General features: G+C 34.3%; 1 protein-coding gene across 5 annotated transcripts in view; it reads right to left on the bottom strand.

Moving 5' to 3' along the window:
* The window catches only part of ATP10D (ATPase phospholipid transporting 10D (putative)), a 102,470-nt gene that overhangs the window by 39,725 nt on the left and 46,821 nt on the right, over positions 1–15,924 (bottom strand). For all 5 annotated transcript variants that reach the window (XM_036227963.1, XM_036227962.1, XM_016161183.2 and 2 more), the window contains 6 exons: positions 14,403–14,488; positions 7,169–7,275; positions 6,748–6,879; positions 6,220–6,347; positions 5,848–6,100; positions 765–1,003 (listed from right to left, as the gene is read on the bottom strand). In XM_036227963.1, the coding sequence (XP_036083856.1) occupies positions 765–1,003; positions 5,848–6,100; positions 6,220–6,347; positions 6,748–6,879; positions 7,169–7,275; positions 14,403–14,488 (945 nt within the window). The remainder of the gene's footprint in view (positions 1–764; positions 1,004–5,847; positions 6,101–6,219; positions 6,348–6,747; positions 6,880–7,168; positions 7,276–14,402; positions 14,489–15,924) is intronic.

Raw genomic sequence — 15,924 nt, forward strand, 5'->3', positions numbered from 1 at the left:
AAACACAAGTTAATGAAATATGGAAGGCAGAAAAAGATAGTTAAAATTTTATAGAAGTAATTTTATAACACAGGTTTTTGATTTTCTAATTCTTTTGATTTCTAATTCTTTCATACAAGTATCTTTCCTTTTTCCCATCTTCCACAAGACCCTCTATATTTTTCTGCAGTAAAATGGGTTTGTCAATGGGTGTGACTAGACAGTTCTTAAAACTTCCCTCTGGGACTTATGTACATATCATGTTTAGCTTTAAAATGGAAATATTAAAAAATCCCCCTCTGACATATAGAAATGGGGATGAGGACACAGGTTTGGTGAAATTTGGGAGGAGATTACAGAAAATAAAAAGGTCTTGGATGGTACCAAAAGGCTTTTGAATTTCCCTATCATTTAGACATATTTACCTGTCACAAAATAACTGGTAAGGTTTGCTGGTTCCGAGAGTGAGCCATGGTCCTTAAATCAAGGTAACCTCTTTAGGCTCAGACATGATTGGTCCTGATCAGAAATACTGTAGGGTTTTTTTTTTCCCCTCAGAAATTATATACTACTTCTCAACACTGAATTATACCCCAAATTAGGAAGTTGTAATATTGTTTTTTATACTTCTAATTATGTGTGTGGCAATCACACACATAACTGCAATTACATAGTCTCTTTTCAGGTAGAGAAGGCAACAGAGTTTGGCTCTCTTATAATTACAAGGATGTTCTTTTAATATCCATTATGGATGTACAAGATTCAAGTCATGCATTTACACTTACAATGGGGCTACTGAAAGCAGCCTGTCTGGAATGAGGCACTTCACTGGCTCCTTCTCCACTTCCTAGAGCAGAACAGCTCCCAGCAAGATGATTCGAAGGTTTACTTTCCAAAGGCCCATTATGAACCGTCCTGCAGCTGGGAGCTCTCAGTTTTGCCATATTGCTGAGGGAGCCACTGGGAGTGTCTGCAAGATCCTCATCTTCAGAGATGGCTTCTTGATAGGACTCTAACCTCTTGGCTGAAGGATAAAAATCACACTGGGTCATTACTTGAGAAGAACCATTTGCAAGTTGAATATGTCAGGCCTTTACTTAAACAGCTTTTCCACTTCTCTTCCCTGGCCTCCAAACTCCCGTCCCCCAATATCCTTAGTTAATGAACTTACCTCACTGAGAAAAGTAGAAGCAATCAGAGAGGAATTCCCTTCTTTTCCTACCATCAAATCTACCAACCTCTCTCTGTTTGTATCCAAACTCTCTCTGTCTTCCCTCCTACAACTATGGATAAAGTTCTCAAACCTTCCACTTTTGATATGCATCCCATCCCTCAGGCCTTCTAAAGGACTTCATCACCATTTCAATTCTCCCTCTTTTACTATAGCCATCTCTCCTCAAACAATCTCATGGCTTTCTGTCTGTTTCTCTGCACTGACACGGCTCTTGTTAAGGCTGCCAATGAGCACCATGTGACCAAATCCAGTGATCCCGCCTGCCCATATAGCTCCTGGCAGTATTTAAGAGTTGACCATTTTCTCTTTAAAATGGCTCTTGGTTTCTCTGACACCATGTGTACCTGTTTTTCCTCCTGCTTCAATGGCTATTCTTCCTTAGTTTCTGCTTGCTGTTTTCTCTTCTCCTCAGCCCTTAAATATTGGGCTGCTGCAGGAATTCTTTCCCTTCTCTACCTATATAACTCTTCCTTGGTGATGTCGCTTGGTCCCATCTTGGAAATATCATCTCTGTGCACATGACCTCCAAATCTATACCTTCACCTCTGACCTCTAATTGGAATCCAGACTCATATATCCAACTCTCCACTTGATACTTCCAGTTGGATATCTAGAAAGCTCTTCAAGCAGATATCACTCACTTCCCTCAAGTCTCTCACCATGACCCTTTGTTAGTGAAAGCTTCCCGGATCTAACCACACTATGTATTATAAATCCTCTGCCAGCACTTACCATCTACAAACTATGTATCTTATTTGCTTTTATTTTTTGAATATAAACTCTGAAAGGGCATATAATTTTGTCTATTTTGTTAATATGATAGATACTCAATAAATACTTGTTAAATAAATAATAGAGACTTTGAATTGAACATGGAGAAACGAGAACTCTCCTTCTCTTCCCCCTCAAAATTACTCTTTCTCTGGTCTTCTCCACCTTTGTAAATGGTACCTAACAATTTATCTAGTTGTTATTACAAAAACCTAGGATTCTCCGATTCCTTTCTTTTTCTCCAGCCCCCCGTATTCAAAGCATCACTAACAGCTGTCCATTATTTATCCAAAATATATCCCAAATATCTTGACTTCTCTCCATCTCTATTACCTTAGTCCAAGCCATCATCATCTCTCAACTGGACTAGTGCAAAAGCTTTATAACTGGCCCCCTTGCCCTCAGCAACCCACTCCTCACCCAGTAGCTAGTGATCTTCCTGAAAGAGAAAGCAGATCAGATCCCTCTCTGCATGAAACTCTCCAGTGAATTCACAATTCACTAAGAATAAAATCTGAACACCTTTTCTTGGCTTATATAACTCAAAATGATCTGACCTCTAATTTTATTGCCCCTCCTTCTTCCACTTCACTAATCCAGCCTCACAGCCTTCTTTACTTTGAAAATCGCCAAGCTTATTTCAGCCTGTACCAGCTGCTCCCTCTGGTTCGAAGGCTCTTGCCCATCAACTTTAAGATTATGTAATTCATATTTAGGGTCTAATATCCCTCTTAGAAACAACTTGTCCAACTATCCAATCTAAAAAAGACTTCAAATCATTCTATATCATATTAACCCATTTTAATTCTCTGCAAAGCACTTTTCGATATTTAATATTTTTTCTTAACTTAAAAATTAATTTATTTGTGACTATTTAATAGAAGCTCTGTGAGAATAGAGGCTTTAATTGTCTTGTTTATTATTATGTCTAGTAACCGGAATAAAGAGTAAATAATCAATAAATATGGGCTTGTTGAATTATTAGTTGTCTATATGTTTAGTCCCTGGAACAAATTTCTAAGTTGTAGGGTTTTAAAACATAAAATACCATTGTCAGATGTGTTTAGTTCAATTACATATGTGTAAGGGATTATTTCCAAGCAGCAATATTCCTTATGGAAATGTCCCCTAGGTAACATTATTGCTAGAAAACTCTGAAGGGTTAACCTGTTTTCATTTTGGTGAAAATAATACATCTCAGAATTAATAATGTCTCCTGCCCTCCCATGGATTACTAAGAGTGAGAAAAAGTTATTTGTAACACAGGAAAAGGACATGATCACTTTACCAAGGAAATTCAAATGACCAGTAAACGTATAAAAAGTTAAGCATCTCATTACTAATCGAAACCAAATTAAGACAATGGAGTGCTAATTATGTCTCCAAAAATCACATAGACTAAAAAGAATAACTCTGTCCCAACATCATTGGGCATGAAAAACAGGTTTCTCTTTTATTTCATCTATCATAATTTTAAATCTTATTTGTCTATCTTCTTGCCTAAATTCTAAGCTACATGAGATCAGGGACTGATGCTCACAAAACATCTGCTGAATGAATAAGTGGTGTTGATTGCAAGCCCTGTTATAATAGCAAACGAAGCTTGACCACATACAAAACAATACTATGCATTTAATATTATTAACTGAGTTAAAAAAAAAAAAATAGTCCACAGACATTGTTGAGTAAAAGACGCAAACCACAGAACAACATATTTCAACTTATAAAAGGGAAAATGTGTAAATACATATGTTCACATACAGAGGAATATGCATAAAGAAATGGATATTATATATTCATCAAATTGTTAATGGCAATTAACCGATAGTGAATATGGCTTTTAATTTGTTTTGGACACTTCTCAATTATCTTCATAGGAGCACATACTATGTTTATAAAAAATAAAATTAATGAAGGTCAATTCTTTAAAGAAAACTTGTAATTTACAGATTTACTTCCTTAGTGTAGGAAGTTCAGCTTATTTTTCCTTTTTTTTAAATTTATTTTTTGACATTATATATTATTTTATATTAGTTTCAGGTACACAACATGGTGGTTAGACATTTACATAATCTATGAAGTGATCCCCCTAATTAGTCTAGTACCCACCCAGCACTATACATAGTTATTACAATATTATTGATTATATTCCCTGTGCTGTACTTCACATTCCTGTGACTATTTTGTAACTACCAATTTATACTTCTTTCAGTTCTCTGTATCTATGAGTCTGTTTGTTTTGTTCGTTTGTTTTGTTCTTTAGATTCTACATATAGGTGAAAGCGTATGGTATTTGTCTTTCTCTGACTTATTTCACTTTGCATAATATCCTCTAGGCCCATCCATGTTGTTGCAAATGATTTCATTTTTTTATAGCTGAGTAACATCCCATTGTATATATGTACCACATCTTTATCCAATTGTCTACTGACAGGCACTTAAGAGGCTCCCATATCTTGGCTATTGTAAATAGCGCTTCAGTGAATATATGGCACCTACATCTTTTCGAATTACTATTTTGGTTTTCTTTGGATAATACACAGAAATCTAATTGCTGGATCATAATAAGGTAGTTCTAATTTTCTGAAAAACCTCCAGGTTGTTTTCCATAGTGGCTAGACCAATTTGCAATCCCACCAGCAGTGTATGAGAGTTCCCTTTTCTCCAGGTACTCACCAATGCCTGTTTTTGATTTATGATGACAGCCATTCTGACAAGTATGAGGTGATACCTCATTGTGGTTTTAATTTGTGTTTCTCTCATGATTAGTGGTGCTGAGCATCTTTTCATGTGTCCATTGGCCATTTATATGTCCTCTTTAGAGAAATGCCTATTCAGGTCCTCTGTCCAATTTTTAATTGGACTGCTTGGTTTTTTGGTGTTGAATTGTTTGAGCTCTTTATAAATTTTGACTACTAACCCCTTATCAGATATATCATTGAAAAATATCTTCTCCTATTTAGTAGGTCTTTTTGTTTTTTGATGGTTTCCCTTTGCTGTGCAAAAACTTTCACATTTGATGTAGCCTCACTGATTATTTTTTTTGTTTCCCTGATATTTATATATATAAATTAGTAGTAACAATGTCAGAGTTTATTGCCTATGTTTTCTTTTAGAAGTTTTGTGATTTTGATCTTACATTTAAGTCTTTAATCCATTTTGAGTTTACTTTTGTATGTGGTATGAGAAGGTGGTCTAATTTAATTTTTTTTAGTGTGTATCTATCCAGTTTTCCCAACATTTATTGAATACACCCCATTGTATATTCTTGCCTCCCTTGCCATAGGTTAAATGACCATATTGGTATGGGTTTTATTTCTGGACTCTCTATTCTGTTCCATTGATCTATGTGTCTGTTTTTGTGCCAGTACCATGATGTTTTGATTACTATGGTCTTGTAGTATAGTTTGACATCAGGTAGTATGATACCTCTAACTTTGTTCTTCACCTTATTTTTCCTAAAATTAGATGTTCTTAACTAAGAATTAATGAATACCTATCAGCTGAATGTTAGGGTTAAAGTCCCTATGGAATTATTTTCAAAATATTTTTTAGGGCGATGGTTCATAGTTTCATTAGATTCTTCAAAGTATCTATAATGCAGTATCACTGTCACCATCTGCAACCCGTGACCTTCTATCACCACTGGTAATTTACTGTCCTTTAAAAGAAACGACAACAGTAGATTCTTTGACTTTGACCTACTAACTTTTGAAGGGATGACAATTAAGCTTACCACCCATTTGGATGAGCTAAGTATCCACAGCTTAAATAGAGCATTTCCATGCTAGAATTATCAAACCTTTAAGTGAGTATAAAAAGACCAATATTAAGGTTGGTTTTCATAGACACCCAACACTCACCATTTTCTTCATGGCAGTAATCAAAGCCTGCCACACTACATCTTCTAAAAACCATCTTATTCTCAGTGAGGGTTCCTGTTTTATCAGAAAAGAGGTACTGAATCTGTCCAAGGTCTTCAGCAATGTTGAGGGCGCGGCACTGAATAGTAGAATCCATTTTCTCATTGTAGAAATCCGTATCACTTTGAATAAAATATATTTGTCCAAGCTTCACAATTTCAATGGAAACATAGAGAGAAATGGGAATCAAGACCTAAGAAGAACCAAATGATTTAAAAACCATTAAAGGGGAAGGAAAAGGATGAGAAACTGAATATAGCTAAGTATGTAGTAAAAATCTTAAAATTCTATGATGCGCTTGACAGAAATTACCTGTAACAAAATGATCATGGTCCAAAACATATAGAATCCTGCCAACACTGGTGATATGACATGTCCGTCAGGCTCAGGGATATTAAAAAAGAGCACATTTTCATATCTACTCAACCAGATTCCATGACCTTTCAAAAAACACATAGATATTAAATAAATGTTACATATATGTAACAAATATACAAATATGGAATTTTATTCCTAAAGAAAGAGAGATGAGAATATTTATTTTGGTTGAACATCAATTGCTTTTGCAAACGAATTCAAATTCAAATGACTACACATCCCCTATCTTTCTTTCTTTAAATTTATTCCCAGTCCATTCAGTGCAGTGGCCACAGGTAACAGGATATAATCAATATTAATATTTTGCAGGCCAAAGAATGACAGAGATAAGAATGTGATTTAAAAAAATCTTTGGCAAATAAAACTTCTGTTATAAAAGTCTAACATTCATAAATTTTTAAAAATACTTTTAAATGAATATCTTGCTGAAAACATTTTAGCAAATAATCAAATTTTACCTACCTAATGCACCAGTTAAACACATTATGAACAAAAGCAGGACACACCAGAGGACATCTGTATTTGCTCTTCTTTCTAATTTGCTGCGCTTATACCTTGGACCACTGTTATTCAGCATTGCTTTGGTTTCATGGCCTACACAGGCAACAAGATATGTCGGAAAATGCATAAATTAAAGCCAGGTAGCAAATATCATATTTTAAAATCTCTCTGTCAGACAACTTCATAAAAAGTAGTTACATAACATATTTTGTTAATTTAGTTTGCTTTGCAATCCATTTAGAAAAACAGAGACCAATGATTAAATTTATCAAGACAAAATTTCCTTTCTGCTTTTACAGACTGCATTTTGAGTAAATGGAACATGTTAACTTGTAGAAAAGCACAAAGGAGACAATGGTGAAAAATCAGAAGTGTAACCAACCTGCATAAACCACAATGCCCACAACAGCCTCTGTGTTTCTAATAGTGCATCCCCTAAGCAATAAATTTTCTTTACCGAGACCCACGTAGTCTTTGTTGGAATGTTCTCTGTAAGAAAGAGAGCATATAGATTCATTTTTAAATAGCAAAAGTGGGAATATAAAATGATTTTTAGTTTTCTTTATTGGAGTATTAATTTAGGTAGTTCACAGGAAAGGTCTCAAATCTCTGGTCCATTTGCTTTTGTTATTTCAGAGTTATCTGCTTTGGCTACGCAAAAGGATGCAACAAGTTTCTAACTACCATTGTTTTCTATTGTTCATTTTTTTTGGTCAATTTCTAGTTTTACAAAAGCCTAAAAACATTCCAAATAAAGAATCTGTTTTTCTAGTACAAACTATATTTCAGTAATTAATAGCTGATTATGAAGGGAAAGTTCTTGGTAGAATTAGAAATCACCATTTTCAAACCAGATGAAATCAAAGATTATTCTAGGCAATGATAATTGGTAACTGCTAAAATCATTAGATGAAAGGCTGATGGAGAACTTGATAATGAAAGGATAAGGCTCATAACAAAAATCTTAAGAGAACTACCAATAGGTCAAGGGGACATCACAGGTCTGCAGATGTTGTGGGATAGGAAGTGCATATCTCTAAGGGAACCTCTATCAGGGCAAACAAACCTGGGATCTATGGCTTCTGGGGATCTGTGAAGCCTTTGAAATTGCATACAATATTTTCTGCATATGTATGTTGTTATTTGCATGTATATGCATTTGTCTAGGGAGAGAAACTCTTTCATCAGATTCTGAAAGTTTCTCTACACAGTTTACAGGATAACAAGAGGGCCAGAGTAACATGTCACCTACCATCACTAGATGACAGTTGGCCAAATATAAAATGTGATAAACTCTGCAAGCAAAATGACTTGATTTATTCAACATACGAATGGTATGGGGGCAAAAGAAAGGGCAGGGGGACAAAACACAGGGAGGATGCAATCAGCTCAATCTAGAATGTGGTAAATTCCACAAGCTAAATGACCCAATATTTTGAGAAGGAAAATATAGAGACAGATCAACCAAATACGAAGTGTAAATATTCTATTGATCTTGGTTAAAATATATTGACTACAAAAAAATTTTTTTTGAGATAATTGGAGAAATTTAAACAAAGACTAGGTACTAGATGATATCAAGAAATTGTTCTTTAGTTAGATGCAATAATGTTATAACTATGGTTTTTAATAGTCTTTTTCCGCTGTATATTCATAGTGAAATATTTTCAGTAAAATGACATAGTATAGGAGTAGAGGAGGAAGTGAGAGGATAACGGAAACAAAGCTGGCAAAATTATAAAATAGTTAAACGGAGTGAAATTCCATGAGTGTTCATTATACTTCTCTAATTATGCATATTTGAAATTTTCTGTAATAAAGTTAGAAATTATTAAAGTGATTACTTGATTGAATTACTATAGTAGCAAAAACAGTCAAAATCATTGAAAAAAATTTAAAATAAGCAAAATGTACTTCATAATTTTGAAAATGCCCTCTTAAGTTCAGTATTAAAATTAGATTATTGTCTAATTTTATTTCAGTCTATACACTTCAGTCTATAAGCTGTTTCTTCTTTCTTACATACAGGAAAATTGCCATTATGTTTGCTATCCTTGCTAACTGGAATTATAAGGAAAAGAAAATAAAAACTCTTCGAAGAAGGTTTCATGTCACTAAGGAAGAGAAAACTAGATGTCATTTCACTCCTATAATTTGTAAAGCACTTTCATCTAAGAGGTGTATTCTTTCTTCATATATATAGATTTATGTACTGAGGGAACTACAGGGTTATGGTCAGAGCTAGAATGACCTTGGGTTTAATCTAATTCAACTTTCTGGTTTTACACATGAGGAAATTAAATACCAACATTTACATTTTCATGTAGCATTCCCAGGCAAGTACCACCCAATCTTCATCAATATAGCGTGTTTTAGCCCTAGAACCTTTATAGGAACAGATTTAATATATTAAAGTATGAGTTCCAAATTTCCTTAGTAAGTGTTAAGATATTTTCCCCCCAGGGATCCTTATTTTTCACCATTACATCAGTCTAGTAGTCCAATCAGATGAAAGCCCAGGTTCTGTATTGGCTGCCTCCACCCAAATGCTAAACATGTCCTGCACCTGATGGGTGTGTGATATCTGGCACTTAGAGTGTGGGACCCCTGGATTCTACATGAAGTACTGACTAAACACATAGAGCTCTCACCCATTCAAAAGCCTATCTAACATCTGCTATATGACTAGCACTCTCACCAGATGCTGGGAATGGAAAAACAAACACACAGTCTTAACTCCTGTGGTCTAAGAGAGGTGACTGGTATGAAAATACATAAGTACAATAAAAATATTATAACTATTATGACAGAAATCTGATAGTCAGCATACAATGTGGGTGCAAATAGGGAGGAAGTCAGTTCTGCCTGAGAGAAATAAGATCAGAGAGGCCATAATACAGAGAGTGAGTTTGGCATCTTGATTTTTTGATTTTAGAAAACAGAACACAATATAAGAAAAGGACAAGGGGCTAGTTTGGTGGCTAAAAATAACTTCACAGAAAATCACTGTATCTACCTGGGTTCATTCTCTCATTAAATGCTTCTCTGCAAAGCCAGCTCTCAAATATAGACATCAATAGAGCAGTGCCAGGGAAGTCCAATCACTAAGGAAGAAAGAATCTGAGAGCGAGGTGGAAATGAGAGCATCTTCCATGAGGAAGACCACTTCAGCGGTCAGACCATGTTAGTCAGAAAGTAAGGCAGCACATGCTGAAACAAACCAGTATTAAAAGAGCTTATGGCGAATGGAGGAAGCAAAGGGCAAGCAAACATGGCGTCCAGGAATCCAGGGGCAAGTGACAATGTAGACTGCAGGGAAGCATGAGGAGCCTTGGGACTAAATAAGGGTTCTGGGGCAAAACTCTTTACCTAGCATAGATGGAGTCTCAGATATTAGACAAGCTGTCGGAAATGGAACACAGGATCAGAATTAGCAATGGCAACAATGATTTTACAATTAAAACAACAACAACAACAAAACTACTACATGCCTGCTTGTTCAAATTCTGGGCAGAGTTCTATGCTTCAGATCACACAATGCTAGGGTAGTATTCCTGATATCTCATGCTCATAAACAAGATTCATTCTGCCACAGGCAAGTCTGAGTTTGCTAATAGATTCAGCATTCCCAGCTGTGAGGAGAGGACGGCTGTATGGGCTGGACCCTAAAACAGATCTGACTTCAGGTTTAAAAATGGCAGTTCCTGAATCTGACATTTACAAGAGGAAACTTTATGAATGGTCAGCAGCCGGAGGAAATAATCCTTGGAAAGCATTCATCCTAAGAGATGGCTTGTGAGCATGTTTCTGATGAGAGGGACATCTGCCTAATGACTCTTCATGAAAGTCACCAAAAATAATTTCTCTAATATTAATCCCAATGACTTCAGGATAAGTATTTCATATTAAGCAAAACATACAAGGTCTTTCAGAATCTGGCCTCTTTATGATCGACTTTATTGATCACCCACACTGCAGCCATACCTAACCACTCATGACCTCACAAATGCACCATGCTCTCAGGCCCCTATGCCCTGCCTATGTTGCTCCCTCAACCCAGAATGTCATTCTTTGCACTTAGTTGCCTGCCTGGCATCTTCTTATTCTCGAAGGTTTAATTCTGGCATTACCTCCCCACCTGAACCAAGCCCTTTATCTTTTCTATTGCCTAGTTCCCCATCCCTGTCCCACAACGTGTCTGTATCAGGTGCTACTTAAAGATGCTACCACTATATTCTACACTTGCTTCTATAATAACTCATACTCCTTTTAAAATTTTAAACAATTTTATTGAGGGAAAACTACACACATTTAAAGTAAAATTTGATGTTTTGACACGTTTCCCCTGTGAAATCATCACTGTAGTTAGGATAATAAACATACCCATCACCCCAAAAGTTTCCTCATTCCTTTTTAAGCCTTACTCATCTTTTTTTTTCAATTACAGTTGACATTCGATATCATTTTATATTAGTTTCAGGTATACAGCATAGTGGTTAGACATTAATATAATTTACAAAGTGACCCCCTGATAAGCCTAGTACCCATATGACAACATACATAGTTATTATAATATTATTGACTATATTCCCTATGCTTTACTTTACATCCCAGTGACTATTTTATAACTACTGATTTGTACTTCTTACTTCTTTTACCTTTTTTACCCAGCCTCCTCCAATCTGGCAATCACCAGTTTGTTCTCTGTATCTGTGAGTCTGTTTCTGCTTTATTTTGTTCTTTAGATTCCACATATAAGCGAAATCATATCTTCATGCCCTTTCGCAATCCATCCTTCCCAAGCTCCCCATTCCAGGCACCCACGAATCTGCTTTCTATTACTATAAATTACTTTTCATTTTTGAGAGATTGTATAAACCAGATCACATAACATATATTCTTCTTCTGCTGCTTTTTTTTTTTTTTTTTTTGGCCTGGCTTTCACTCAACAGGATCATTTGAGATGTATTCATGTATCACTAATGAATTCCTGTTTGCTGCTGAGTAGTATTCCATTGTGTAGGTATATGACAACTTCTTTATCCATTTACATGTTGTTGGACATCTGGATTGTTCCCAGTTTGGGGCTAGTACAAACAAAGCTGCTATGAACATTTATATACAGGTTACTATATATTTTCTTTCCTCTTACATAAATACTGAGGAATGGAATGGCCAGATCATATGGGTGTATGTTTAATTTTAGGAAATTTCCAAACTGTTTCCAAAGTGATTGTACAATTTCACATTCCTATCAGCAGTATATGTGTTCCGGTTCTTCTACATCCTCGACACTGGTATAGTCGGTCTTAACTTTAGTACTGGGGCTCCGTAGTTTTAACTTGCATCTTTTCACACAAATATTTGTCATCTACATATCTTCTTCGGTAAATTTTCAAATTTTTTGGCCATTTTAAAAATTGTAGTTTTCTTATCACTGAGTTTTCAAATATCTTTATACACTGAATACAAGTCCTATACCAGATACATGCATTGAAAATATTTTCTTCCAGTATGCAACATGTTTCCACTCACTTAACTGTCATGTGAAGAGAAAAAGTTTTTAATTTTGATAAAGTTGTTTTGTTTACTTATTTTTTGTCCTTTTATGGATTGTGCTTTTATTATTATGTCTAAGAAATCTTTGCCTAACACAAAGAACCAAAGATTGCCCCTATATGTTCTTCTAGGAATTTTATCGTTTTAGGTTTACACTTATGTGTAGAATCCATTTTTAATTTTCTAAATGGTGCGAGGTCTAGATTGAAGTTCATTTTTTGAATACAGATATTGAATTGCCGCAGCACTATTTGCTGAAGACTAACATGTTTTCATTAATCTCTGCATCTTTGTCAAAAACCAGTTGTCTATAAATGTATGGGTCAATTTCCAGACTCCACGATCTTTTTCATTGATCTATTGGTAAATCTTTATGCTAAAATGGCACTAGCTTAATTATTGTACCTTTATAATAAGTCTTGAAACTAGGTGATCATAGCCCTACAACTTTGTTCTTCTTTTCCAACATTGTTTTAGCTAATATTTTTAGAATAAACTTATTAATTATTAATTTCTAAAAATTAACTTGCTGAGATTTTGATTGGTATTAACCGAATCAACAGATAAGTCTGGGAAAAACTGATATCATAACAATATTGAGTCATGTATGAAGAACATATATCTCTCCATTTACTTAGGTCTTTAATTTCTCTTAACAGTATTCAGTGGTTTTCAGTGTTCAGGCCTTACAAATCTTTGTCAGATTTATTGTAAAGTATTTAATCTTTTCTGATGCTATTATAAGTTGTATTTTTTTAAATTATAATGTCTGAGTGCTCATTGCTAGTATATAGAACACAATTGATTTTTGTGTATTGATCTTTTCTACAACGTTGCTAAACCCACATATTAATTCTTGTAGCTTTGTGTAGATTTCATTAGATTTTCTACAAAGACCGTCACATCATCTATGAATAAAAGATAGTTTTACTCTTTTCTTTATTGATGCTCTTTATTTCTTTTTCTTGCCTGACTGCACTAGCTAGAGTCTTCAGCACAATCTTAAATAAAAGTGGTAAGAGTGAATATTTATGTCTTGTTCCTGATCTTAGGGAAAAAATATTCAGCCTGTTACCATTAAGTATGATGCTATCTGTAGGGTTTTCATAAATGACCTTTCTCAGGTTGAGAAAGTTCCCTTCTATTTCCAGTTTGCAAGAATAGAATTTAGATTTTGTCAAATACTTCGTCTATATATATATATGAAATGATTACCTGGTTTTCTTTTTAATTACTTAATTGTGGTTTGTTAATATGTGTTAATATGGTGAATTACATTGTTTGATTTTCTAATGTTAAACCAACACTGCATTTTTTGGGTAAGTCCCACTGAGTGATGATATATTATCCTTTTATGTATTGTTGGATGTGATCTGCTAAAATTTTGTGTAGAATTTTTGCATTTATGTCCATGAGAGATACTTATCTTTCTTTAAATGTCTTGTATGCTGTTGGTGTCAGGGTAACGGTATCAAGATAATTCTGGTGTCAAAAAATCAGTTGGGAACTTTCCCTTCACTATTTTTTCACAAGAGCACTGCTATGAAATATTCTAACTTTATCCTCTTAAAAATAAGGAAAACTAAGAACCAAAAAGAGTAAATAACTTGGGTCAAGGAATAAAGCACTTAATTGGTATAAGCCAGGCCTAAAATTAGGTAAGACAGTCAATTTTAGGCGCTCTTGCAAAAAAGTATGTGGATGTCACAGGAAATCTCCAGAATGAACACTGTCACGGCTTCCCATGACACTTAAGCTGTCAGTTCTGTCCAAACACCTCCTTCCAAACAGCTAACATGTCTTGGGCTTAATAAGAAGCTCATGTAATATACATTCTTACACCACTGAAAGACATCCTACGGTTAATTTAAAAACAAAATTTTGTTGTTATTTTTAAATATACACAGGTAAATATTTGCCAAATCTTTAAGGTGGGTAAACATAAGGTCATTAATGATTTGACTTGGATATAAGTACAGAAAAGTTTTATCATGTTAAATATAGTTGCAACACACAATTCCTCTCATACCCACAAAGGTAAGTCATGTATTACTCACAGGAAGCCTCGGAATCTGTTGAGATCATTGTTTGGATTTTCACATTCTATCCTACTGAAGAATTTCTCAGGATCAACCTCAGAGTCCTAAAAATAAGTAAATAAATAAACAAACAAACAAATAAATAATTTTTTTAAATCACTAAACAAGATCGAGATTAAACCCTTGAGATTTAAGTGTTTACCCTTCCAATTTTGAAAGTAAAATGAAGGCATGCTTGCCGCAAAGTTTATGTCACAAATTGCCCACATGAAGGAGAGTATAGGCATAATTATGAACAAATAAATGGGATCGAATCATCCTAGTGTGTAAATAAACATCAGCAGGTGATAAAAATGCCCAACTCATATGCTGGAATCCAGGCAGGACTCTGCAGTAAACACCCTTATTTAGAAGGCACTGAAAAACTAAAAATACTTTTGTTGTTGTTCTTTAACCAGACAGGTAGTTTCTGATAGTAAATGCATATATGTGAACACTGAGCCCATGTGCATATTTTATTTTTAAAAATTAAAAAATAAATTAAATATCAATATCTTAACAATATTCTCTAATAAATCGAACAATAATTTTAGAATGTTCTATGAAACCAATGATCAAATAAGAAAGTGTCTATATAGAACATAGGCATGAACTCACTAAGAACAATCTCTGCCAACCTTATCTCATTTCCTTTTTTAAAATATTTTTTGAGTAATAAAAGAAATGCTGTTGCTATAGTTCATAAAATATTACTATCTACATTGTAGCAAATGTATGAAAATGTGAGTTATAATCATACAATTGGATTTGCTAATAATATTTGAGTTTTTTGATAAACTAGACTCTATTTAGCACTTTAAACACATAAATAAATTTCTTCCTCCCAGATCCATGTGGTATTGTAAATTAGGTCAAATTACTAGTTGAAGAAAGAGAAACACAAAGAGGATCAGTAATTTGCTACAGGTCTCAAAACAAGAAAGTATTAAGAGCCAGGATTACAACTGAGGTCATGAAATACCAGAGCACTCACCCTTATTTGAATCCAAATGTGCTAATAAACTAGCACAACCCTCAAAGTAGGTAGGTAGTGGCATATAATAGAATTCCAAGTTATATAAGACTTTCGTCAATGTCTTAGGTACAGGAATGCTTACAAAAGTGATAATGACAATAAGCTCAGAGGCATATCAATTACAGAGGATCTAAATAAAATACATAGGTATTTATATTCAAAAGATAGGCCCCATGTGATATGATGAAATTTACTAAAGATAATGGTGTTCTTTGGCTAAAACTTTTTTTTTTTTTGGTTAACAAGTATAAGATGAAGGAAATCTGGCTTAATAGTTCAGTTAAAAGACCATAAAATTTTAAAATACTTTATCTCAAGCGCTTTCAAAGAAAAGGGAAGGGAAACTAATATTTAGGCATTATATATGAAACTTTTACCTATATTACTTCATTCGAGTCTCAGCAATGCCATGAGGGAGACATAATCATTTCCATTTTAAATAAGGAAACTGAAACATAAAGTGTG

The sequence above is a fragment of the Rousettus aegyptiacus genome, unplaced genomic scaffold, assembly GCF_014176215.1.
Source record: "Rousettus aegyptiacus isolate mRouAeg1 unplaced genomic scaffold, mRouAeg1.p scaffold_m13_p_10, whole genome shotgun sequence".
NCBI lineage: Eukaryota > Metazoa > Chordata > Mammalia > Chiroptera > Pteropodidae > Rousettus > Rousettus aegyptiacus.